This window comes from Vanessa tameamea, chromosome 5 (genome assembly GCF_037043105.1).
Source record: "Vanessa tameamea isolate UH-Manoa-2023 chromosome 5, ilVanTame1 primary haplotype, whole genome shotgun sequence".
Taxonomy (NCBI): Eukaryota; Metazoa; Arthropoda; class Insecta; order Lepidoptera; family Nymphalidae; genus Vanessa; species Vanessa tameamea.
Genome location: NC_087313.1, coordinates 13,502,339 through 13,529,970, shown reverse-complemented (window position 1 = coordinate 13,529,970; position 27,632 = coordinate 13,502,339). Strand labels below are relative to the sequence as shown.

At 31.8% G+C, this 27,632-nt stretch overlaps 1 protein-coding gene across 4 annotated transcripts in view; it reads left to right on the top strand.

Annotated features, from left to right (window-relative positions):
• Shakb (shaking B) overlaps positions 1-27,632 on the top strand; it is a 131,034-nt gene that overhangs the window by 40,037 nt on the left and 63,365 nt on the right. The window contains exons 2-4 of one of the 4 annotated variants that reach the window (XM_026645295.2): positions 2,872-3,028; positions 4,432-4,564; positions 6,192-6,351. In XM_026645295.2, the coding sequence (XP_026501080.1) occupies positions 2,872-3,028; positions 4,432-4,564; positions 6,192-6,351 (450 nt within the window). Of the gene's footprint in view, positions 1-2,871; positions 3,029-4,427; positions 4,565-6,191; positions 6,352-21,388; positions 21,681-27,632 lie in introns of those variants that run through there. The other 3 variants (XM_026645296.2, XM_026645297.2, XM_026645298.2) reach the window with 3 other exon arrangements.

Here is a 27,632-nt window from a genome sequence, read left to right as displayed (position 1 = left end):
TGTGATCTAGGGAAGCTGTCAACTGTTACTATTAAAAGTTTCGACAAAATCCATTTGGTAGTTTCCGCATGAAATGTTCGACTAAAGAAAATCGTCGTTTCTTCGTTGTACTAGACACGATCTCGCGTATTTTATTCAAAAGATGAAATATATATGTCATAAAATCTTTATTCGCCACCTGTTGGCGCAACATGACGTACATGATGCAGTTTCGACACGAGGAACATTTTATCTGTGCTATTTTTAGCACATTATTCATTAGTAAATTATTTCTAGATCAAGGTTTAGTATAATTTAATGATTGTTTACGTAAAACTAAATCTGTTCGAGATGAATTAGATTATTTATAGTTATCCAACACAACATTATCCCATAATTTTATCTTGGGTTATTTACAAAAATAAACATCGGTATATAATTAAGCTGGTTACTAGGCTTATTTACTATCGGTAGCTAAGTTATAATGATTGCAAAACTATGATTCAGAAATCTATGCGTTTCGAATTATTCTCTTGAGATTATTACGTATCAATTTCACAATAATTTTAAAGATTTTGAACTTTATTCCAAGATCTTCTAATTGCTGAATAGACTTATGTAGGTTTTCTGACGATGTTTTCCTACACCGCCGAGAATGAGTATTATAAACAAAACATAAACACGTAAAAATTTAGTAGGGTGTGGATTAGAACCCGTAACCTTTGGTTAAGATTAACCTGATCTAGTCACTGGGCCATCTCCGCTGATGGTAATGAATAACCTGATATAATTCAGCAGAACGTCGACTCAGATCCTGATTTACGTTATCACATAAAAACAATGAATTTTTTTTTTAACTGTAAAAGCAGATGTTCGGCCGTCAATCTTTCATTCTTCGACATGTGGGAAGCCTTTGACACGATAGACCTTTTAATAAACACAGGATTTTATTTATGTTCAAACGTCAATCGTGATACGTGATGATTTCAATTTTGATGTCAGTTAATTTTTATTTTAAATACCTTTGTATCTTCGAATTTCAAGCTGCTTAAAATATTACATGGAGTGCCTCAAGGTAATGTTTTGGTGCTGCGACCTAATTTTATACCATCAATGATTACAACAAAGGCTTACGAAATTATTATCATTTCGCAATGCTTTTTTATTTGGCACAGTTAAAAAAGATAAGTTTCTCAAATCGTCGGAATAAATTAATTGAATCGGACATTTCAAGAAATTAATTTAATTGGGCGATTTATGTAAACTAGGATTATGTGTAAGGGCACTCAAAAGTTCATTTATCAACGTTGAATGGTCTTGGAGACTTTCCAACTGAAATTTTTGCTCGTTTATCGTTTAAATGAGAACCAAAGCTCAGTCTTTGGTTTCAGGACTGACACATTTGTCATCTTAAACTAAATAAATAATAGTCTATTAACAATTTAAATTGAATACTACAGGACACAAATCGCAGCATTATAAATAAGTCTAGCTACACAGCTTTGGTCAGCTTTGGTTGGCTTTGGTTATGTAATCATTTTATATTAATCTATTTTGTACGAAAGCAACGGTTTGGACAAACAGCAAGTGATTAGTTACAAATTTAAGTATTTGTTAAGACACAAAAGATTTCTTAAATACTTTATTTAAAGGTTATATATTTTCTGAACACTTAAAGTATATGTTGGAAAAAATGAAATAATCGCCGTTACATCGAGACACGTAAGTTTCAAGTAAAACTGATCCATCTGAATTTATATAAGATTAGTTTTCACTCGCGTCCTCTCTGAATTTTAGGGGGGTCGTAGGTATTAACAACTCTATGGTCTTTCTTGGAGTTCAAGCTTCCTTCATATCATATTTTATCAAATTCTGTTCAGTGATTCAACCGTGAAATTGTTACAAACAGCCAGATAGAGTTACTTTCGCATTTATCATATTAGTACAGATTTATTTGGAAATAAAAAAACATAGGAAGATACGTGCTACGTCACAAAACGTCCTAAACTATGTAAAGTTTACAAAGCGTTATCAATTGGCCACGTTTATTGTTAGGATAAATAAACTATTAATTGCAGTAGAATGTTAATCACCAATGAGATATTACGGATTCCAAGGAATAGACGAATTTATAAATTGCGAAATTTGTCGAACAGGTGCCTGAAAATTAAAATTATTTTTGTAACAAATTAATTAATCTCGTTCAGTTTTAAAGACACGAATTCTCCTGTACATTTGGTTTCAGTGAAGATAACATTTCAATGTCATTCATTAATAAGATTCATCGATTCATTTCGTCGATCATCGGGCGACGTGTTTTTCGGTTTCATTAGAATTAGGTTTAGTTAATGGCAAGCTGTAAACGCAAGCGTCCGAACTATACGCTTTCATTTATTTCGGTCTGTTCTGTCTCGTTATCCGTTTGCTACTTACGACCAATAAAAAATAGTTCAACTCTTTGTCGGTGAGTTTTGGATATTTGCATCATTTGTCAAGTATAATTATTCCTTCTCTTTGAAATACACACACACATGCACACTTGTTTTTTATTTACTTTTTTTTACGTTTTGCCGTCTCTGCTTTGTTTTCGATTACTCACGCTTGCAATTTTACCTTTGTTATATTATTCAATCGTCTGCTGTTTTTTAGGTTATATCCTGCATGTCTTATTTTAATTATCTTATTCTTTATAGGAAATATTTAGACGGATACGAACATTACGATTCGAAAAAGTGTTAAATGTGATTTGAAATAAAAAGCTGAATCGACTCTCTACTCCGGTTAATTCGTCCAGAGAGAGTTAGCTGTATCCAAATTATTAAATTAACATCCTATGTTGTTTTATTTGTATTTCTTAGACGTTTCAAATAAATATGTAATCTCTTTCGTCAGGGAGTCCGGCGTGTCGTGGGGTCGGCGCGGGCGCGGGGTAGGGGGAGGGGGCGCGCGCGCGGGCAGCTCGGGCGCGTGGCGGCGGCGCGAGCGGCTCGCGCAGTCTCGCAGGCCCATGGAGATCCTCACCAGCCTCTATGCGCTGCTGTCTGGCGGGGTGAGTTGGTTTTGTTTATGGATAGGAAGACTGGCGAATGGCTGACGTTCGTAGTCACATTTAACTATTAAGATTGCATGAGGTCAATGGCCTTTTACCAGACAAAGAGTCTGTAATTGTGTGATATCTGTGGAGAAAAATCTGAGTATGAACTCAGATTTCATACCAGATACCTTCATTGGGATTAATTACATTTTGTTAATATACCCTGTTCTCCCATAAAGTCAAACTCTTTCCATTGTAATTCATAATAGACATACTAAACAAAATGTAAAACGAGAACATCATATTTTAAATCTTAAAATATTTATGACACAGTTGTTTTTGTAATTAGAGAATTGGTCAAGCGAGTATTGTTTAACTAATAATATATATTTTTAATTAAATGGTTTAAATTTAATAACAAATGTATGCAAAGCCTACCCTTTCAGAGGCCAAACCGCAACAAATTTTAATTATTTTAAAATTGGACAACCAGCACTACTAAGAGTTTTCACTAACATTAAACGAAACAGTTAACAATAATAAATTTAATGATTCCATTTTTAAATATGTTAATTTGGATTCCATAGCTAGTTGGCCGAAGCGGTTTTGTTTTTTTAATTTTAACACAAAACTGTATTGTGATGTAAATATTATTCCCAAGTTGAACACGTCAACAAATATGAAAGAGCACGCGACTATAAACACAACGAGTTATATTGAAACTCGACATGCGTTTATAATTAAAGGAATAAATATACGAAGACTGCAGGAAATAGGTCATTTTATACGAAAATGTCTGTTAATTCGTTTTGAGGTTCGTCTGACAGGTCTTTGTAAAAATTCGTAATACAATTTTAACTGGAATAATGCATGAGTAAGGATGTTGGAAGCTTTTTTTATTTTTTTAAACAAGAAAATATTGACTTATTTTAATAACGGATGTTGGTCAAAGTAACATAGGAATACTTAAAATCGTGCAAAATTCAAAACAAAATTCGCGTATATTTCTAAAATTTTCAGCAATCAAATTTATATTTTTGTTTGAAAAGTAGGAATTCGTTTTTTTTTTAATTAAATAAGTAGAAACAATATGCATTTATTTAACTGTTTCGAAGATCGAGGTCCGATCTTAAGCTTAACTTTTGTTTGGAAGTTTAGGATAGATCGATTATTTAACTTAATTTTTTTAAATATCTTATTTTTTTTACAGAAACTAGATTAATAAAGCCAATAGGTTTTTAGTAGAACGTTCAGCACATTAACTAAAACTCTTCATAATGCAAATAAAAATGTCCACAAAAGATTAAAAAGTAAGCCAAATTTCTTCGTAAAGGCCACTTTAATTGAAAAAAAAAATGTTTATTTTACATATTTGACGGTGGGTAACATTTGTAACAAATATATTTGTTCACAGCAAGGTATTAACCCGAAGATCGACTCTGTAGCGTTCCGCTTGCATTGCGGAGCAACCACCGCTGCGCTATTGGCAGCGAGCGCGGCTCTGACCACGCGCCATCTTGTGGGCAACCCGATAGACTGCATACACACGAGGTAACACAACAGCAACATACGTGACACACAACGACACAACTAGCGCCCACACAACACTTTGAACACGGTAGAAGTTCTTGGCAACTGTTAAAGATATTGAGCATATTATTTTGTAAACGTACATACATATTAAAATTATATTGCGTAGAGAATAAGACTTCAACAAGTTTTTGTTTATACTCGAGCACTTGAGAGCTATCTTTTGTATTGTGAGAAGCTTTCAGACTCTGGGATTTAACATTGATTGTCAGATTTAAAAAACGATAACACATTTTTATTTTATTTATTTATTTTATTAACACACTTCGTTACACTTGTTACGTACATATAATATAGCTTATGAATTCAATATTGCATAGATTTTACTAATAATGTTTATCATTCTCGCTACTTGTAATAGCTTACTAGAACGCCGAAGCGCTAAGGGCTAAACTAATGGTATGTTACTAAGAAATTAAGAAAACCAATCGAGTATGTATGTTAAGTATATCATAGAGGAACAATGTATGTTCGAGGCAATATCTTTACTTCCAAAACTTAAACAACTAACTTATTTAAATGCAAAGTTAACTCCAGTATGGATAGTGAACTAACTATAAAATATCTGATGTAAGTTAAAGTTAGTCTATGCTCGTATTAAGTTAAATTTCAATTTTAACGACAAATATCATCATGGCATCATTGTTAATGAGTGAAGTTTAATCAGACGCCATCTTGTGAACGCTGCTATAGACTGCATGTCTTAAATGAAGACAACCTCGTACTAAAATAGTGCACTGTGATCGAGATAGATGGCGCTGAATGTTACAGTTAATTTAAAATTTTTTTTATGAAACCTAAGAAAAAGATATACCGAAATTATTTACGATATTCATTTCTGACTAACATTATTTCTATACCTAATAAATAGCAAACACCTCATGTATATTAAAAGGATGAATTTTTTGCACAGTTCCTGTAATATGTAGATTTAATAAGTCAAGTTCCAGTAAATTTTTAAAAAATAATAATTTTGGTTCATTTTTTAGCCACCAGTTATTAGTTAGTAAGAATAAAGTCGAAACTCACACTAATGGCGCTTTATGTCGATGTACAAAAGGTTATGTTCCTTATTAAGTAATGTATCTTACGCGTGGTTAACCACTTATATGGCTAACCATAGAACTACACGTAGCTATAGGTAGTTCGGTGATAAGCTTAACAAGCGCCCAGCCGCGAGCAGAGTTTAGCAAACTATCTCCAAAAAAAAAAAAGTTATTAGACCCTTTGACCGATCATGGTCAAACCTAGAACGGTTGGTGGTGTGCGCCTGGTTTTTTTGCTCCCCCTGCATCCTCATTCAAGACGGGCCTGGGTATAGGTTATATGCCAATATCTCATACTGATGATTAATTTTTATGTAAACGTTTTAAAAACAAGCCTTAATTTAATCGTTATACTAAAAGAGATAACATTATAAAATATTCAATTTTGTATCAGTAGGTTGTTCTTACATAATTGAGATCAACTAAATCATTTGGTACATATATACAAATACATATACATACACAAGACATAGTAAGACTTTAATCACGCAGTAAGTTTTTGTTTATGACCACTAACGCACATTAAACATTTCTTTGTTTAGAGATATACCAGAGGACGTCCTTAACACTTACTGCTGGATCCATTCCACGTTCACCGTGGCGGGGGAAGCGGGTGCTTACCCCGGGGTGAGAGGCGCTGGCACTTCGCCGCGGAGGTACGGGAAGTACTACCAGTGGGTCGCCTTCATGCTGTTCCTACAGGTCAGTATTGTAAATTATTAAACTTTTACATTGCACAAATCGACAGACGTCCTGTATATATATATATATATCTAACTACTTAGCATCGGTATAAACGGTGAGAAGAAAAACAATAAAAATTGTTTAAAAAATTTTTATATCGTTTTGATATTTTTTAACGAGAAACCTTTTAACTGTTAACTGAAATTGAAGAGTGAGAACATACCGGTTATGTATTATTTCCAGTTGTGTTAAACTGGTTTATATGATAGGAGGCCAGATCTCAGAAGCGAAATAGAACCTAACTAAAATATACTTAAAAAAAAAAAAATGAAAAGCCACGACGTGATCGTAGTTGCAAAAAAGATTCGTTTTAACAAAAGATATTATTTACAATAATGTGATTTTCATTATGATCAATTCTTCATATATTTGATTGATATAAAACCAATCACTTAAACCCTTCACTATTCTAAGAACTAACCTTTGACTGCTATTTTGGTGTCTATATAAATGGTACTAAGATTTACATTTGCGTACGCGTACTGGTCGTATAAATGTATCGCTGTCATAATTTTTTTTTAGAATACATTAATCTTAATTCTTATTACATTTTGCGTGAATTAATATAAAATATATAAGAAATACGATGAATATAAATAATGTATTAATATTAGACTATCTGTTAAATTTTTTTTAATAGTACCAGTAAATTAAGGGTTAATTACAAGTACAACAATAAACCAAAAATAAGTAATATTTTAATAAATACATATATAAACAACATAGCGTATCGGCATTCACGGCGTGTCTATGTATGTTATATTATATGTATGTATGTAATAAATTTCATTGTTGTATTATATAGTATGTTGTAATAATATTCTCGTAAATACATTTTTATCATCATTACCATTATATTAGAGAGGAAATATGAATTATTTGCTATTAAAATTTAATTAAAATAAACGTGCTAGAATAATTCGATCAAATTTAAATAAATAAATCTTAAGACATGTGACCAAGGGAAGTAAATGGTTTGACAATGAAAACAATTGTAAATATCAATCATAAGCGATATTCTAACCCTGTGCTGTGTTTAAACGATAGACTCGAGATCTTTATTTCCTCTATTTGCAATGAAGTGTAATAATCATTGTAATAATCTTGAAAATTTACATTAAAATTAAAATAATCGAAGTTATTTGCTACGCCGTTTATTTTTCTCGTAGACGACCAGTCTACGGTACTTGCTACGACGTAGCATTGCGACATTCATTTTAAATATTACAAGCTACCACGAACGATACCTAAACTTGTACAAATCTTATTAAAGATGAAATTTCAATAAAAAAGTAATATATTTCTAATAAATACTAGTTTAATCATCGAGCTTTAGTTATGAGTAGGCCAGTGGTATAGAAACACATAACATCCTAGACTTTGTTTAATTTGTTTTCTTTAATAACGATGTAAAATTTTCGAGTGATTTATATTTCTTAAGGTGTCATTGTTGATAGGCGAACGCGACCTCTTAACATCAGAGTAAATTGTTCATCTGACATCCTTAAATAAATTACAAGAGATATTTAGACAAATACATTTTGAAGTGGAAAAAAATGAATTACTCATATTATATTATTAACATTTGAAAGATATATGAAAAGAAAAAAAAAACTGTTTGTTTTAATTAAAAATAATCCTAAAACCCACATCAAAGTAGCGTGGCGGAATATGTTCCAAGCCGTTTGTGAAGAAGACTTTTGCCCAGCAGTCGACATTTACTGAATCTTTATGTAGACGTCATTCTAATTATAACTCTATGTAATACGTTTTATTTTTAAAAACAAGAATGCTATCAGCAAAAAGGTCAATTGACGATAAGTGAGCCTCTTTATCTCAGCGAGCTGTGATACCTCTGATGCGCTGCCAACTTAATATCTCTTATACCTGAGCACTGTTCCGCTCAAATACATCTCAGAAATCATATTTTAAGCGTTTTTCACAATTATTTGAATTTTATTTTACAAAAAATTTAATAAAGTTTTAGTCGCAGTGATTTGAACGAAATAGATATTATAGTTGATATTATAAATCTAGTTATAAATTATTTTTCCTAGAAATTTCTGTGTCTGTGTCATTTTTCTTTTTTTTTTTGTTTCGTTGCGCTCCATTTGTTACGAATTATCATAAAATTACTTAAGGTTAATATTATGTAATAGAATTATTAATCAATTTATGAAAACTATAATTCTGTATAAAATTATCTTTAACTTATGAAAGAACAACAAAAACTTAACCTATATTTAAAGTACTGTTACAAGCTGTAACTACAGCTCTACTAAACCATGACTCTATAAGTTTGTTGTAAAAATCTACAAATCTTAATAGATGAATATAAAATGTACGTAATGATGGCAATTATTAAATTTATTTTAAATATTCTTACATAATATGCATGTTGACTTAGTTTAAACCAAAAACTGCGCGTATAAGTTAGTACAAGCAACAAAAGCGAAAGATAAAAAACGTTACAATATATTAAATGCTTGCACTCATTTGTAGAATTTGTATTATATGCTACCCAAAAAAACACTTCAATTAATCCTGGCAACTTATGAGCCTAATGCAGTAATTCTCCTGTTTAATTAAAAAATTTTTTTGAAGCGAGTGAGTTTTAGGACATGTCTTCATGTTCTCAAACTTTGAATACTTCTAATGTTACATAATTATATATGACTATATAACGTGTACATATATATAAGTATTTTACGTCTCGGCGGCCGATCGACCTGATTTGCACGTATTATAATGTGAGGCAAATAGGCCACGACCCCATCGTAGGCTCTAGATGCTCCACCTGTCTTCAGAAACCTGACTGCTAATCAGTTTCAATCTATTTCTGGTCTATAATGATATCACATTTTTCCATGATACGTGTTCGATTATAAAGGTGTGAATTTTTTGAAGTTGAAAGCCTGAGACATTAATATTAAAATGGTACGAGTCTCGTCCGTCTTTTATGAACGGTGACATTTAACAAGAAGGCGGATATTAAACTTTTTTTTTATTGATAAAATATTTAAAAAAAAAATAGAGTTTTTGATTGAAATTCAAAGTCTTGAATTTGTGAAGCGAAACTTTTTGGTACGAATTTTTGACGTTTCACTATATTATGTTCAACTTGGTAAGACTTTGTGTTAGACTGTCTGGGTAGGTACCACCCATTGAACAGCAATACTCTGTTTTGTTGTGTTTCGGTTTGTGAAAGCCATTGCAACTAACATTCATAAAGCACATAGGTCGGAAACTCATTGGAGATGTAAAGGTAGGTAATATATCTTACACTGACTATTTCTATGGGCGGCCTTGACCACTTAGCACTAGATGTCGATTACGACTCTACCTATTTTAAATAAAATAAAATAAGTTTTGATTCTATCAGGATTAAAAGAAATATTCTTAGACGTAAATTGCGAATTCGTGATTTACAGTAGTTTTGAAACTGATGCAAGATAATTAATTAATTAAATCAAGGTTTGAATTATTATTGTAATGAAAAAATAAACACAATAATCTGGAATAAAACAGTAAAGTGTAACTGTTATAAATATTTAGCAAACAGCCGAGATAATTATCCGAAACCACATCTGTTTCTCGTTCAAGGAACTCCTGATATATTTGGAAGACACGCGCTTGTAATACGCTGTTATAAAGAAGTGAATCTGTACGTCGAGTCGAGATAACGAAGAAACGAAGAAGTGAGTTTGTTTCTAATAATAAAGAGTTAGTGCCCGCGTCTTTGCTCTCGTAAATACACGTTCTAGCAGGCGAGTGTAATGTTACTTTCGTCCTAAGAAATCAAAGAGTCCCTTGTCCATATTAAACAAAACAACGTCAAAATTTTTGCTTTTTTCAAGACAATTGAAAGTCTAAAATTTAAATTTTAAGTTATAAGTGTAACCGAGTTTCTTGCCGGTTCATTTCGTAGACTCTACTCTCCGAACCAGTGGTAGCTTTATATTTAATTCAACACTGTAAAATGACTATCGAAAAGTGCTTTTATGACCCCACTTGAATAAAGAATATTTTGATCTTGGTTCATACTTTAGTTTTTCTTGATTATTATTTTTTCAGAAAATATTGATGGCCATTATATGCCACTATCTGAAGATGGTATTATTCATAAGCCTTTTATTTTTTTTAGAATATTAAACGAAATATTAAAGACATTTATTTTTTAATTAATAGAAATCTCGTGAAACTAACAATAAAATTTTGTGAAATAAAAAGTTTAGTCATCATGGAAATATTTTTTTATTATTGTACACCACTAAGTTTCTCATATTCTAAGGATACAGCAAATTGCTAAGGACTAATAAATGTTACATAGTACGAGACAGTCTTGTGGCTAATAAGCCATATTTTCCAGACAATAAATAAATATCGTACGTTAAATATCAGTATAATCACAAAATGAATGTTTGAACAAAAACCCAACGTTTTTGTTTTTTCTCGAATAATCATATCAGCGTAGATATATTGTCCGTTTAGATAGCGTACATTTGGTATAACTTTTGGTTTAATTTATTTTATTCGTGGATTTACGTTATTTTGATATGCCGGTGTGTTTTAGTCTACGACTTTAAATTTTCAAATATGATTGATAAAGCAATAATGCTCTATTTATATTATTATTAGAAATTACATAAGTAATTTCTTTGAGACAAATTCTCTGATGAATTATCAAAGCGGTAAAGTAAATAATAATAACAGTCTGTTAGTATGTCGTTACTGTGAAAACGACTTCCTTGAGCAGGAAATTCTGGGTACATATTACTTTTAACTATTATACACAGAGGAGTTATTAAATGAAATGGATACAGAAAACTCAGTAGTGTCTACCCGGGATTGAAACCTAGTCCACATTAACGTGTGATTTCAATTTTTACATTTAAAACTAGTCGTTACCAATATCACAAGTTTTTAGTAAAGAATAAAAAAAAAGAAATGATTGCTTTCGATCGTGCTGCTTTTTGAAATACAAAAAGTGTTACACAACATTAACAGCCTGTAAATTTCGCACTGCTGGGCTAAGGCCTCCTCTCCCTCTGAGAAGGTTTGGAGCTTATTCCACCACGCTGCTCCAATGCGGGTTGGTGGATACACATGTGGCAGAATTTCGTTGAAATTAGACACATGCACGCTTCCTCACTATGTTTTCCTTCACCGCCGAGCACGAGATGAATTAAGCACATGAAAATTCAGTGGTGCTTGCCTGAGCTTGAATCCGCAATCATCGGTTTAAATACACGCGTTCTAACCACTGGGCTATCTCGACTCTAAAAAGTGTTAATGATTGTATTATTCATTTATTACACGATAGTCAAAATATAAAGTGCTATAATTGAAGTAAACAAAAAAAATAAATCCTGTTCAACGATATAATCAACTTCTGTACCAAATTTAAATTCAATCATTCGTGATTGAGATTGATTGTTGATATGATTGATCGATTGATCAACAAACATTCAAACGCACTGAGTTTTGTATATTCGTACGATATATCCGTAGTAGCAGTAAATGCTTTTTTTATAACATTGGTAGGCAATTGGATAGACGGGCAAATTGGTACGTGGTCACCACATTATTGGCCGAGAGACATTAGCGCTGTAAGAGATATTATACATTGCCAATGCATCACCAACCTTGGAAACCAAGATGCTATGTCTCCTGTGCCCGTAGCTACACTGATTCACTCACCCTTCAAACCGGAACAACAATACCAAGTACTGCTGTTTGGTAGAATGTCTGATGAAGCTGAAATATTTCTTTCTAAAAAGATAATTTTAATGTTTTCCTAATAAATATATTTCTATTCACATACTAAGATGTACAAAATCACATTGAATTATATACGTACATACATTACTATAAAATAATAAAAATATAGTCTCACGCACACTAAGAGCGTCACTCACTCAATGCACTCTGATTATATTTTAACATGGAGCGCGCCTTCGCCAGTAACTACATAAAGGTGTAGGCGAAAATATTGATGGCCATTATATGCCTCTATCTGAAGGTGGTATTATTCATAAGCCTTTTATTTTTTTTAGAATATTAAACGAAATATTAAAGAGATTTATTTTTTAATTAATAGAAATCTCGTAAAACTAACAATAAAATTTTGTCAAATAAAAAAGTTATGTTAGTCATCATGAAAATATTTTTTTATTATTGTACACCACTAAGTTTCTCGTATTCTAAGGATACAGCAAATTGCTAAGGACTAATAAATGTTACATTGTACGAGACAGTCTTGTGGCTAATTAGACATATTTTCCAGACAATAAATAAATATCGTACGTTAAATATCAGCGAATACAAAGCTGCGTCACAAAATTAATGATTATAATTTAACATGGAGCCTTCGCCGGTGACTACATTTAAATATAGGCGAAGGCGCTCATTACAAATACCATTTTTTTCTAAAAGTGTAGCAAAATCGCGTTGGTACGTTGTATTTAAACACGATCGTCGGTGAAATACAAAAGACTGCCATGAACGTGACAAGCTTGACAGTATATGATAATTAAATTGTCAGATGTTGTTACAACTTGTCTCGTCTTGTTACCGAGACGGAAACTTCATTTGTATTAATTTAAACAAAGCAATATTTTCACAATTTTTTTTTTGTTTTGTTACAAATTGTATATAAAACTTTTAAATCAATATATTCTTGGAAGAAATAAAAAGAGGTTACGTATATTTTGATATATTGTGTCTAAAATGTTTTTTCAATGGCTTTAGGTAAACAGAAGTTCGTACGCTAAAATTCGATGATTATTTACACGAAGGGAACTGATTTCAAATAACAATGACAAAAAAACAAACAATTATATTTTGAAATAAACCCAAATAATATGTAGTCTTGCTATCTTACAACTTATCGCGAAATAAACATAATAATTATTTAATAGAATATTATATTGCGATGATATAAATGTTTTAATATAGATGATGAAAAGCCTGGAGTTGTTATTTGTTGACAGGATGTATACATTTTATTGAATTTTATTAACATTATACTTTGTAAAAGAATAACTATTAAGTTTTTCCTGGTTCTTCTTGAAAACGACGGATCAACTGGCCCGCCTGTACGAACGAACCGACTTGAACAAATTTTCAAGTTAAAATTAATTATTTTAACTAAATTATTATTTTTTGTATACAAGCTTGTATTTTTTTAAGATCTATGTCATTTCGTTGGAAGAAAAAAGATAAGTTTAATTAAAACAGAAAAAAGATTTTGCAGCTGTGACATAAAAAAAAGTTTAAACAAGTCTGGCAATAAAACATCGCTAAAAGTTAAAAACCTTCTTTACGACATCATACGCGGCGCAGAGCACAGATTATACGACACCTGTATTCCATATTCAGCGTGAGCTGTCAATATGACATATGTGTCATAATTATTCTTAGATGTTTCTGGAAACCGTATGTTCATGTATCATTACGTGCATCCTTGACGGCTCCTGACTCAGACGTAGAAATTACCTCACTAATGCATTTAAGATTTGAAGAATTAACCGCCGGTTTTGATAAATTGTTTAGTACATCGTAAATTATGAATATTGTTTTATTTCATAATATTGTTATGTTAGATATAATTATTTATTTATATATACGTAACGCGATTAGTTTTCTTTTAGAAGTTTTATATACAAAATCAGTTTTATTTTTGTAGTATCATAGATTTTTTGCAAAAAAAAAAATACACAATACATGCAAGAAAAGTGCCAGACGAAACGATAGACATGACTAAAGGATTACTAATTGAAAGAATCGCACTCATTTTAAGTGTAACGAATATCACAACGGACTGACAAATTTGACAGCGACGCTGCCGGCGGGAACGTATTTAGTTTCTGTAACGCCAATCGCACAATAAATGAAACAGTGTATTTTTATCACATCACACGAATAGAGTTAATTTTTTAATCTTCATTACATGTTGACAAAGGACTGACAGATTTAAAAATTAAAAATCTTCGTCCGTCATTTTCATTTTGAACCAATGATGGCTATTATTAATTGGTTTCAAATTCGCCGCGAGAGGTGCTGTTAAAGAGTGAGGTATCTAAAAATGTCACATGTCACTGAAAATTTGGAGTTTGTGAGTTTTCCATTGCAAATATTCACCCTTTGAGCCAGTCACACATCTAGCTACAATATATATTATAGAATATGAATGAATGCTAGAAATATTGTTATATATTTCTATACTCATTTTCGAGACAGACACATATGATATATATTTCTGTGACGTAAGCAATCTATAGCGTAATTTATATGATTGCATATTAATATATATTAGTAAAGCAACAATTTTTGAATTAAAAATAACTTTTTTTGAAATCAGAACATCTTTATTACAAGACGCGTGCTAACTCTAGGCCGACTGTCATTGAAATGAGTTAAGAAAACGCCCGGGCCTAGAGTGTCAGAATTTGGGGGGCGCTAAAATTTGGTAACATTTTTATTTACTAGTCGCGTATACAAAGAAACGTTTTACAATCAACCGTGAGTTGTATTATTAAATTTCTCACAGCATCTTCTAGTTATCTTGCATAGTCCCAAGAAAGTGAACTGCCAAGGTATCGAATCCATTCCTGCCTGTAATTTTGCACACAATTTCGGTCAATCGTTTTAAATGCAATGACATTATAATATAAAAAAGCAAATTTTATAAATTATCTGCCAATTAAATGGATTTTTTGTGACCACGTTCAATCTGTGTTGTTTTTTGAGCTTAAGTCTTACAATATTTTTTTTTTGTTCTGGCTTCTATTTGTGCCAAGAGGACACCGATTATTTCGCCAATGTCACCTGCGATACAATAAATGTTATATCATGAGTAAATCAATTGATGTTTTAAGTGAAATGTTGCCAGTAAGCAAAAAATTGTACTAAAGTAAATCAAGTTGTCGCGCAAATTTTCTCCCACATGAAAAGTCGAATTCCATTTGAATGATCATCATATTTATTGCTACAAAAATAAATGGATTAAATGCATAAACTTTTCATAGTCTATAAAATTTCACTGAACTTCACACCGAAATACTACCTATATCTAGAATAAAGTATATGGATTTTATAGAATTCTATCGTCCACATTTTATCTAGGAATAGCGCACCGGTCCATCCCTAGAGGGGAAGTGCACTTAATAAAATGCTTAAGGTATTTTTAACTTCTCCAGACCGAACCAACTTGAGTTGTATTTTCATGTCATTCATCCCACATTTAGTCATTTATAAACCGCTGCTGTGCAAAAGGTCGTATGTAATTTTAAACTGTAACAGTTCGCAATGTTTTTAGATTATTGACTTCCTCGTTGGTATAGTGGCTCGGGTATAACGCTGCAGATCACGGAGTCCTAAGTTCAAGCCCCGGGTTGAGCGAATAAAAAGATAAGGTTTTTTGTCGGTAAATTTTTAGTAGCAGCGCGGAGTCCTGCGCTTGAGCTCTTTCCAGTCTTGATGGACATCAGTCATTCTACCGATAAACATACTTATTATTGTTGTGTTACAGTTTGTAGAGTTACTATTTTAAATGAAATATATAGTGGAAGGTAGATGATAGATGGTGATAGGCTAACCTTACCCAGAGACTCCTCAATAGACAACGCATTTGTCATATGGTATACTATATGTACGCCAACGACCGATATCATTCCGTTAACTTTGTTAAACTCAAACTCAAATTCCTTTATTCAACATAGAATATTTATACTTACTTATCGATAGTCAAATTAAACACTACCACCGGTTCCTCCTGAGAAGAACCGGCGAAAGAACCTTAGCGGATCTTTTTTTCTTGTCAACTTTATTATTTACACAATTGAATATGAATAGTTAATATCGATGTATGTAAGTTGGGGTAGTTAAATAGTCCGTTTAACTAAAAAAAAAATACAGACGAATTGATAACCTCCTCCTTTTTGAAGTCGGTTAAAAATAACAATAATTGTCACCTGCGGTGTATTTCGAATTGTTTTTGTTTTTAGACCTCGTAACATATAACACGTGCTTATGAATATTAAATTATACTAAGTTTTTAATTTGAGTTTTTTTTTTTTTCATTTATAATAAACATCCCCTTGTTTGAATGATAAAGCCGAAGTCATCATATATTCACGTGAAAGCGATTTTTAAGCTATTCAACTGTTTGTATGTTAGGTATTTTGTTTGCAGTACTATTGAAACTACGTTTAAAAATATCGCTTGACAGCTATTCAATATTGGAAGATCAAAGTGCTTTATTTATTTAAAAGTTTCGAAGTTCTGAAATTATGAAATTTAAATTAAATTCAATTTTTCTGTGGCTTCAACTTAATTTCCGTACACTTTGGAAAGATATTTCGAAATTAACATAAAAATAATTAACTATATAACATTATAAAACAAAGTCTCTCACCGCAAATATTTGTCTATCTGTCTGTTTGAAAGCAATAAATTCAAAAACTTCCGAATAGATTTTTATACTGTTTTTACAGTTTAGGTGTATTACAGCTTTGTGTAAATTTACTTAAATACGACAAACATTGTTAAATGCGTCCTATTATGTAGACCCTTATTCTACCCGTCCTCAGCCGAGGCTGGTAGCTAGTAAAATATAATTATGTCCACATGGTCCATATGGACCATAGCCTTTTTTGAGCTAAACTAGCTAACTACGCCGAACGGTATTTCCAAGTGATTAGGGATAAATCAAGATTAGGAAAAACGATTAAGGCATGGATTTGTTACTAACATCTTCCTTAACTTAACAGAAAAATCTCTGTAACTTTATTCGACCCGGGAATCGAATCCGCGGTATTTGGGCCAGCGGTGTAAGCTGACCGTAAGCAGCGATAAACAAAAGGCAAACCAGAATATGAGTATCATTTGGTGGTATGGCTAACTTGTTGGGGAAGGTACCACCCAGTCATTATATATTCTTGTTGTCTCCCAATGTTGGTGGTGCATTGGCGTAGTAAGGAATGATTATAATTTCTTACAGTACCAATGTCTATAGGCGGTGGTGACCACTCACCATCAGATGGCCGGTTTTATAAAAAGGGCTGGTCATTTACTTAGATTAAAAAAAGTTATTTAATAAAGCAAATGTGAATAGTTAAAATCAATTATTTAAATATATATTTTTTACGACTGGCAATACTTTTTAGTTAACGTTCTTTGGCTCATAACTTCGCGATCGCTGGCATTGGACAACTTTGGTCCGATTAAACTATTAAGATTTATCGTTTCGGTCCCGGAAGATTGTTTTAAATTGCGTGTGATTTGTTTAACTGCTACTCTACTTCATATTATTTATGTTTATGAAATTTAATTATAAGTTGAATTAATACATACAATATTAAGAACTTTGAGGTACTGGTCACGTATTCCACAGTCAAATAACAATACTTAGTACTGATAGGAGAAGAGCCACATTGCAAGCAGAAGAAAATTATATTCTTAGTTCCTAAGGTTGATGGCACATTGCTGGTTTAGTATTCTTAATGTACCATGTTTATAAGTGGCGGTGACCACACACCGTTAGGTTCATATGCTTGTCTAGATATTTTTTAGGTTTCAGATTTTCATTTTATTCACACTCTCTCTCTATCTCCTGTGCATTTATGATTCTCATCTTATGGTGGCATCTGCCTTCTTAGTCTTTGGCTTCCACTTCGCTCTATTTGACGTATCGTTTTCAGTAACATTGGAGGAACTAAGATCTTTTCTGACCCCATCTGTCAATCTCGCCCTCTGGGTCTTGACCCTGTAACGTTAAGTTTGGTCACTAAATCTCCTATGTACTCTGGAGATCTGATGTGCCCAAACCGGCGCAGCCTGCTTTGTTTTCTTGTCGGCGATGTCACGTGCTCCCAGGCTACCGCGAACGTACTCGTTGCGATTTTATTCGCACATAAGAATAATTCAAATTTAGAACACCACTTCATATTGTCACTGTAATTAAAATATTGTGGCCAGTGACAAATAATAAAGAAAGTTTTTATGTAGTGTGTACTCTATAGCGAGTGTCAGTTTCTATAATAAAATTTGTAATGGCGGATGTTTGTTTGCTTTGAATTTAACAATTTCAGAACCAAATATACAAGGATGGAACTAGAATGGAATTATTATTAGTCTAATTCAGTAGTATTTCATAGATTTTTTAAGTCATGGTCAACACCCCCATAGACAATAACAATATTAACCATTCCTTACATTGCCAATATGCCACCAACCTTGAGGATGTTAAGTCCCTTATGCCTGGAGTTGCACTGGCTCACTCACCCTTCAAACCGGAACACAACAATACTGAGTACTGTTGTATGGCGGTGGAATATCTGATTAGTAAGATGAAATGCACACATACACACTGGTTAAATAAAAGTTCGTAACGAGATGAATGCTCATCTCATTCTTGCTTAAACTCGATTATCATAAAAAAAACATACTTATATATATATGTACTAACGACCTGTAAATATCACACTGCCGGGCTAAGCCCTCCTCTCCCTTTGAGGAGAAGGTTGGCAGCTTATTAAACACGTGTAGGTTTCTTACGATATTTACCTCCATCATCGAGCACGAGATGATTATAAACACAAATTAAGCACATGAAAATTAAGTGGTGCTTGCAGCTCGCAATCATCGCTTAAGATGCACGCGTTCTAATCACTGGGGTATCTCAGCCCCGTGGATGGTGCCTTCGCATAACGGTTACAACAAATGAATCTTAACCGAAAATTATCAGTTTAAAACCGGTAAGTATCGCTTAATTTTGATCTGCTTAAATTGCGTTTATAATTTAAAGTAAAACAGCGATTTTTGTCCCAGTGACTATGGGACGATGGCTGCACATAAAAAATCGGTAGACGCGCAGAAAATTAGAGGGATTCTTGATTGTAATTTACTAAATTGTTACAATTTAATAAAGAATTAATTTTAGAGAGCGGAAAAAAGTTGCTGGCTGGTGTAAATGTAAAGTACCAGTGATACGTCTATATAAGAAAGAAAAAAATAAAATAAAAACGTAAACAAAATTAATTGTTATCGACAAACTCCAATTCTAATTGAAAAATTTCATTTAAATAAGGTTTCAACATTTTGGCGCCAAATGTAGATAAGTGACTTGCAGTTTACAATGAAATAAAATCAAAACAAAACCTGTCATAGGTGTTCGAAATTCCTAAAACATATTTTGAATAAACGCGAAGATTCGCGTGCGACCCACTAGTTCATAATTTTTGTATAATTGTATCATATTCAAATATTGAAATATTACATACTAGTGACACGACCCGACTTATACCGGTGCAGTTTGTAGATAAAGAAAATTATGTTATATAAATGTAATTCATACTATATAGAACTCAGGAATAATCTATCTTTCTAACAGTGAAAGCATGTTTAGAGTTCATTAGTTCCTGAGATAAATATACAAACAAATAAAGTATACAATATTATTATAGATATCCTCAATAAAGAATATTAATAGCCTAGCTAGGGTAGCCGGAGATCATCTTAACTTGGTTGGATAGCCATATTTATTATACATAAAATTTATATTTTCCTAAATCATCCCCAACATGTTCTAAAATGCTGTTTGTGAAATATTAATTTTATTATATCAATTTCTCTTCAATGGGTAAGCAGACCTAAGCCCAGCTGCTGGATAAGTACAGACTGTTACTTTGTGATATCAATAGCTCTTTTTTTTGAGTAAGAAATTGTTTGTCATTAATAAATCAAGCTATTATATAAGATTCATGCATGTAATTGTATTTTATTAACAGACTTATATTATTTACTTGGTGGTACTTAGTATCTAATGAGTATATTGACGGTTCATCTCGGTAGAAACTACATTCCGAGCCGTTGGCAGCTTTACATGTTTCGTTAAGATACAAAAAAATATTGTAACAACAAATAACGCTCATTGTCTCTAAAGAATCTACTTATCACCAAATGTCAAATGAAAATAAAAAAACCGAGATATATGAAAGTCTTTTAGTTTTTTTAATATAATTTACTTAAATAGTTTTTTTTTTCACAAGTCACGGTGTTTTCTGGTTTCACATTTGATTGACGGGAAAAGTTTTTAAAAGATTTTGGTATTTTTTTTATTTCGATCATACTAAATCAATTTTTAAAAAGTACAGATTTAATCGCCATTAAATTATCTTTACAATTATTTTTAAGTCGCAGAATATTAAGGACCTTATGCAATAGTTGTTCCGTTGGGGGGGATATAAAAAAAGCCATAGGAACTATACATATGCAGACTATAGTATATTATGTATTGTACAATAAATAGTAACGTTTATATTAGTCAGTATAAAATATTTTTACTCGAAACTATTCAAATCTATATTTATCTTGTTTTAAACTAGGAACTATTTTGATAGTATTGTGGTTCCGCGTGTCGCATTTGTTTCCAGTCAAATGTCAAAAACAAAATATTGCCGACAAACTCTTAACGTAAATGACAGCCGGTGACAGTTTTTAGAATTATGTCAGTTTGTCGCGAAGCAATTGCACGGTTAATCGACGGCATACTTGGTAAATACCCATCTATAAAATTCTATCTCATAAATTCCAAATGGATTCAATATTTATCGACATTTTGATAGCTCACAATTTCATAGCTGTTATTTCTGTAAATAAAATTAAATCGCACGAGTGGGATGTCAAAATGGTTCACACGATCATAATAATCGTAACATCTCTATTATTCTTGGAGCCCTTCCAATATCGTAACTTATAAACCGACCTCTTTATCAACTCGCAACGAATGATAGCCGGTAATTTTAATATATTCGGAATATGGTATATAAACAACACGGCATGTTTCTCCAGTCGACCTAATAACTTCAAATATTATGATGTTAATGTAGGCAGTGGTCGTGCGTTGCACGCGCGTGCCGCACTCAACTTAAGTTTATAAATAGATTGCACATCGGCTCTGTATGTAGTTAACGTAAGGAGCTTTTTCAGTGTGGCCGGCGGCCAGTCGACGAGAACGTTTCGCCGCGCCGCTCGCGCCCTCCGCGCGACTCCCGCCAACAGACTTGTCAGATCGCGAAACAATTATTTTTTAAAATCGACTTTTTTTTTAAAACGCGAACGTATCGAAGGAAACGTTGCCGGAGTCCGCGGAGTCCCCACGTGGCACCTTTCGGCCAGTGAGTGCAGATGTCGATTCCTGAACGTGTTAAACGTTTCGGCTAATCACCGCGTAACCGTGTTTCAAAAATAAAACGTTGCCGATTCGAAACCGGAGCACCTCGAAGGTTAATGACAAAATAAAAAGCGTGCATTAAATTATGTGTTTGAACGACCGTCACTGGACTGTCGTCATTTTATTGTAACGTGAATCTATTGTCACAAGCAGAACTTGTCATGTAGCGTTAAGGTTTGTTGTGAAGTTTTTGTTTAATTATTGTGATAAATTGCACATCCATTCTTATTATTGTGTTCGAGTAAGTGAGCGTTATTATGTCAAACATTGACTAAGATTACAATTATTTGTAAAAGTAGTTCATTTAATCGAGATAATATAGCCACGTTAACTCGACTCTATAATACACACGTAGCGAATGAAAACAGAATTTAAATTCCTATTCATCATACATAATTACTTGGAAGAGTTCTTTCGGAAACTTTTAACATCAGAATTTTCGGCAAGGCAGGTCAGTAATTTACATGGTGTTGCGAAACATGCCCCGATAATGCTCATAGCTCATCGCACGAGGCATTTGGACAATGTTGACCCATATAAACCGAGTAAAACCGTCGGCAGCAAATTACAATGTACCACAACATTAAACACCCACTAATCATGTTTTTTCTGACTATACCGGATGTGATTTTTGTCTTTACTTCGTCTTAATATTGCAACGAAATTGTTGTTGCAGATTGTTTCTTAAATGATTTAAGGAAAAATTGTTATGATTTTATTTTTGCATGCTCGCTAATGAATCATTACATACTGCCTAATATATTATTATAATAACCGAGGCAGGCGCGATTGCTTCTATTTAGAATTAAAAATATAATTTTATTACAACGACATTTAGGTCACAATTTACTCAACACTATGTAATTTTACTATTTAAATATCAAACGTCTTGAGCTCACATTAAATCTTTATGTAACATTTTATATTAGAAAAATAAGTCAGCGAAATTATTTTATTTATGAAAATCTCATCCGTTTAAATGATTCATAGAAATATTTATATGAATTAACCACTAATGCATTACCATGCTAAAGATATAAAATTAAAACGTCATTAAAACCTCTTTGATGTTATCGGTTTCAATGATGTGCGTTTGGCAGTATCGGGTGTTACAAATGGGTGTTCCTTATCTGTAGTCCACTGTTTTCGCGCGCTTTTCGCGGTTGTAATGGCGCGTCGATTGATGTCTCTTTGACGGGTACGCTGATAGATTTGAAACAACCGAAAAATTGATTCAATAAGTTTTTATCTTTGACTCATTCATAATATTGTTTTAAGAATAGTAATGGTTATTATATTATAATAATTATAAGTCGACGTCTTAAAAGTTATAGAAATCTTTTGTTGAGGTTTTTACGTCACACTGTATTAAAGTCACTTTAACGGTTTTTTCATTTCGTAATTCATTCGAAATTTCGCGTCATTTTTTAAACACAAAATGTTTCACAAGTTTTATTCAATTAAATAAATATTACTTAACAATGAATTGCTCGAAAATTTACGTACAAAACTTTTTCAAATTTTAATTATAACGAAAACTATTTTGTTAATTTTTATCAAAGAATAATACTATCGTAATAACACATCGATCTGACCATTTACGTTTCTACTGTCATTAATAAAGCCACACATTTCCCGAGCGACCAGTTCAGACATTTTTCCTTATAAACTCCACATATATATTGCCGATTCGGTTCCTGTACAATTTTCCTCTCCACAGAATGAAACTTCAAACGTCAGAGAAATCAGCGAACACTTTTTCAGCCTCAGCCACATTCTTATTTTAAAACGGCATTCCAAAAAAGGTACTGCAGCCGCTAAATTATGTACGCTCTGTGACGGTACCAGTTACTTGGCTGAATTCAATCGGAATTAAATTATTGGCAATAATTCAAATGCAGGAGTGCTAAGTAATCTCCGAGTGGCCGCCCGAAGCGGGCCGGAGCTTCCACTTAATTGATCCGATGTTTTAAAATAAATCGTCCAAATTATATATATCCCGTTGTTTCTGTTGTGCAAAGTTTGTTTTCTTAAGGCGGATTATAGCGATATATGATTCGTAAATATCATCAATATAGCAAACAGAATTATGTTATAAGGGTTACGAGTTGAACGGATTTTATTATCGTATCTTTTTGTCCGCAATGGTGCTTCGGGCGATGTTTATTATCCAGTTTTTTGGCCATTTGAAACAAAAATAGAGAACGAAATCGCGGAATTGCTTTGACCGTTCCGAACTGTAAAAAGAGGTTACACGTTCGATCTATATGAGTTCTATATGACTTTTTTCAGATGTTGCTAGTTTCTTTTTTAAATAATTAATCTATGTTTATGATATTTTTTATCGGAACTATTGCAATTTAGGTGATTTCGGGGTAAGATCAGAAACGTTTAGGCAAATATTGATTCTTAAATCGCATATTTCTTTCAAATTTATTTATTATTTTAAAATGGATCTTAGTGTCTTTGAATAAGAGGCATAGTGTATATTTATATACATTGACATTAAAAACGATTAGGGTTTTATTGTTAGTATTTGTTGAATTTCATTCGAAAAATATATAATTGTATTGAAGTGAAATAGTAAGAAAATAGATCATGAATCCTTGAGAAAGTATTTTTATTATATTTAATCTATGCTATCGACAAAATGTGTTCATCATACATACATATATATATATTTAGTCGAAAAAAACAAACATCACATTATATAAGAGTATAAATTTCCGGAACATAATACAGTAATCTAATTTAAGACATCCCCGTCATAAAACAACCCACTGCGATGCTCACATTCCTACATCGTAGGGTTACAAAAATACGTATAACATTACAGATGCTATTGGAAAGACATAAATTAAGATGTGGGACCGTAAACGTCCGGGTTTTATACGCCAGGTGACGCACGCGCAGGTAGCTATCTTTTCAGATATTTTAATCTCGCAAGCTTACGGTATACGTCATCGTCTCGTGTTGAAAGGTCATAAGTTTATCTCTTTCCGTTTAAATTAAATTAATTTCGATCTTGCAGTCATAATAACTAAATGAATAACTACCTGTTTCGACTTCGTAGGGGTAAAATTCATACAGCTACTACAAATCTACCATTGCAATATATAAAAATACAATTTAAATGATGTACAGTAAATGAAAACTTTTTAAACAGAAGCCTTTGTTCTGTAGCCATTTAAAAAAAAAACAATATTATTTTAGTATGCTAGATGGTACTGTCAGCAGCAAAAACGGGTGTACAAAATTCCAAGTTAACTGTTCGGGTCGAACTGTTTTAAAATTCAGCTGCAAGATTTGACCGACACGTACGAACTAAAGTGACGCTCGAAATAAAACGTCCTTTAAACCAGAGAATTTCACATTAAAGTCAACCTTTTAGCGATCACTATTTGTTACTTTGTTTTAACATCGTACTGTTTTTAATACACATATAACCGTAACGAATGTTTGGAATGGAATAAAATATGTTGAATTACCTCATTCGAAATTTAAATTTAAAAAGACTTGACAAGTTAAAATAAGTGACACTAGAAATCCTTTTAGTTAGGCTTTACGTAGACCAAGTTCGTGCATCTAAAATACCGCAACGAAGATGCATATTTTATATTGAACAGGGTTGCCAACATTTCCTCTAAGAAAATTTATTGCATCCAACATTTAAAAAACGAATATTTGACTGAAATTTAAAATATTAGTCCATTTTTATCGTTCTTTTTTTAAATTAGTAATACATAAAAATAAAATTATTACCGTTATGAATCATAACGATTCTGAATTGTAGCATGCTGATACTGAATTTATCTGAATTTCATTCTTCACTGAAAACTAAATTTAGACAGGACTGCCAATATTTACTTTGATAAAACATACGTGGTTGAAAGTTTGATAATAAAAGAATGCTTCCTTCGCTTTATATGTAAATAAAAAAAAAACTCATGTGATATTTACCTATTTTATATGTTGCAATAACCATACAGCTAGGTTATTTGATGTTGTTTTTTATTCTTTCAATGAATATTTTCAGTCAATAATAAGTTATTATCACAAATATAATTATGCTTAATTTAGTTTTCATTGAATTTAGTTATTGTAAAAGTACAGGGTAAAACATCGGTAAACACAGCTCTTGACGGTTCTTCTTTATAGACAACATACCAAATATCGTATCAATTTTTATAATAAAAAAATAACAGTAACGATAACGTTTTTCATCTTTAAAAAATAGGAAAAATAAACTACAAAACCTTACCTTACCCATATAAGTACAAACATAATTATTTTGTATCGTTTATACTTTTTGTTTTCGACACATTTAAATAAACGTAAAAGAAAAAAAAAGCAAAGAATTAGCGAGAAAAATTATCAGCACGGGCGTGCGCTTGACTCATTGATCACATTTTAAAAAAAACGTATTATAATAACAATTTTAATAACTACGCGAAGTAATAATCTATTAAAAATATAAATTCGAATTTTAAAATTTGACATGCGTTTTTTAAAATGTTCATCAAGTCTCTATTGTCTTATTATTTTGCTTATATTATTTTATATACCAAAACAATGCCAGTTAATAATAATAATATCAGTTGTATTATAAGAAAGTAAATTTGTTTATTTGTTTATTTGATATGATTTTATATCTTAACTACTTGACCGTAATATTCAATTTTGCAAAACACTTGCCCCTCCCCAGACCTAATATTATACATAATTAGTTTTTATTATATTATAAATAATAAAATTTATAACAATTTTTTCAAGTATATTCCAATGGCGTATTCTAATCGTTCAAATATTAAAAATATATATATATAAGATCTTTCGGGCAAAATATCAGTAGTTACTTTTTCATCAATAATATTGATATAATCTTGAATAGTGTAACTGTGCCTTATTAATTTATATGTTTTTAACATGATATTAATTTTATTTACTGGTAACATATAATGCAAATATTATTATTATGAAATATTTTAGACTACGAATTTTGATAGAATCGAGATTCTGTCAAAAACTATTTATTAAAATCTTGTAATTTTTTTGGTTATCTTAATAAATTTAAATTAATATTTGTATTACTTTATTTAAACTAATGTTTGTATACGTGTTGCTTAACCATTCTTCCGATTCTGACGAAACACTATTGAGAATTTCTGCGCTCGCAAACGTTCTTGGAACATGAAAAAAGACATTTTCATTGTAAGTCCTTAAATATAACCGTAATTCCAAGTATACCCTTATTCTAGTCGCAAGCGGAGCCGGGATTGCTTGTATTCTTCTTGGGGCAAGGTATCCGTTTCTATAATAAAATTTCGCAGATATTTTTAACTTTGCCGATTCATAAATTCAAATCATTTGTAAAAAATATATACATGAATAAAAAAAGCATATTATTCAGTACAGGATTATAGATGACAGAAAGGCATGGAACTAATATTTCTTGACATACAGGCTATATCCTATATTATATATACATATAATTGTATTTGGCTAACATAACGAGGAGAATAACTGCTGAGATTTTTTTGCCGGTTCTTCTCGGTAGAATCTACATTCCGAACCGGCGGTAGCTTCACTTAATATAGTTTGTAAAATGACGATTCAAAAGTGCTTGTAAAAGCCTACTTGAATATAGTACATTTTTTAATTTTGATTGTAATACCAATGAAAATAATAGAGAAAAACATTCGTAAATGAATCCAGGGCGAGTTACTAGTGTTTCGCTATATTCCGGTCAGTATTTTTTTAATACATTAAGCAACTCTACCTCTACAACTTTAAATTAATTGCGAATTAAATATATTTTCCCGAAATACCTTCACGAATCCAAAACGAACATTCGGTATAAATATTTAAATGGTAACGTAAATATTTATTTAACGCGGTACACTGTTAAAATACTGCAATTATCTTGTGTTTGAAACATCAGAAATATATAAACGGATGTTATTATATATATAAAAAAAAACTAGATATCTGTTTGTAGCGATGA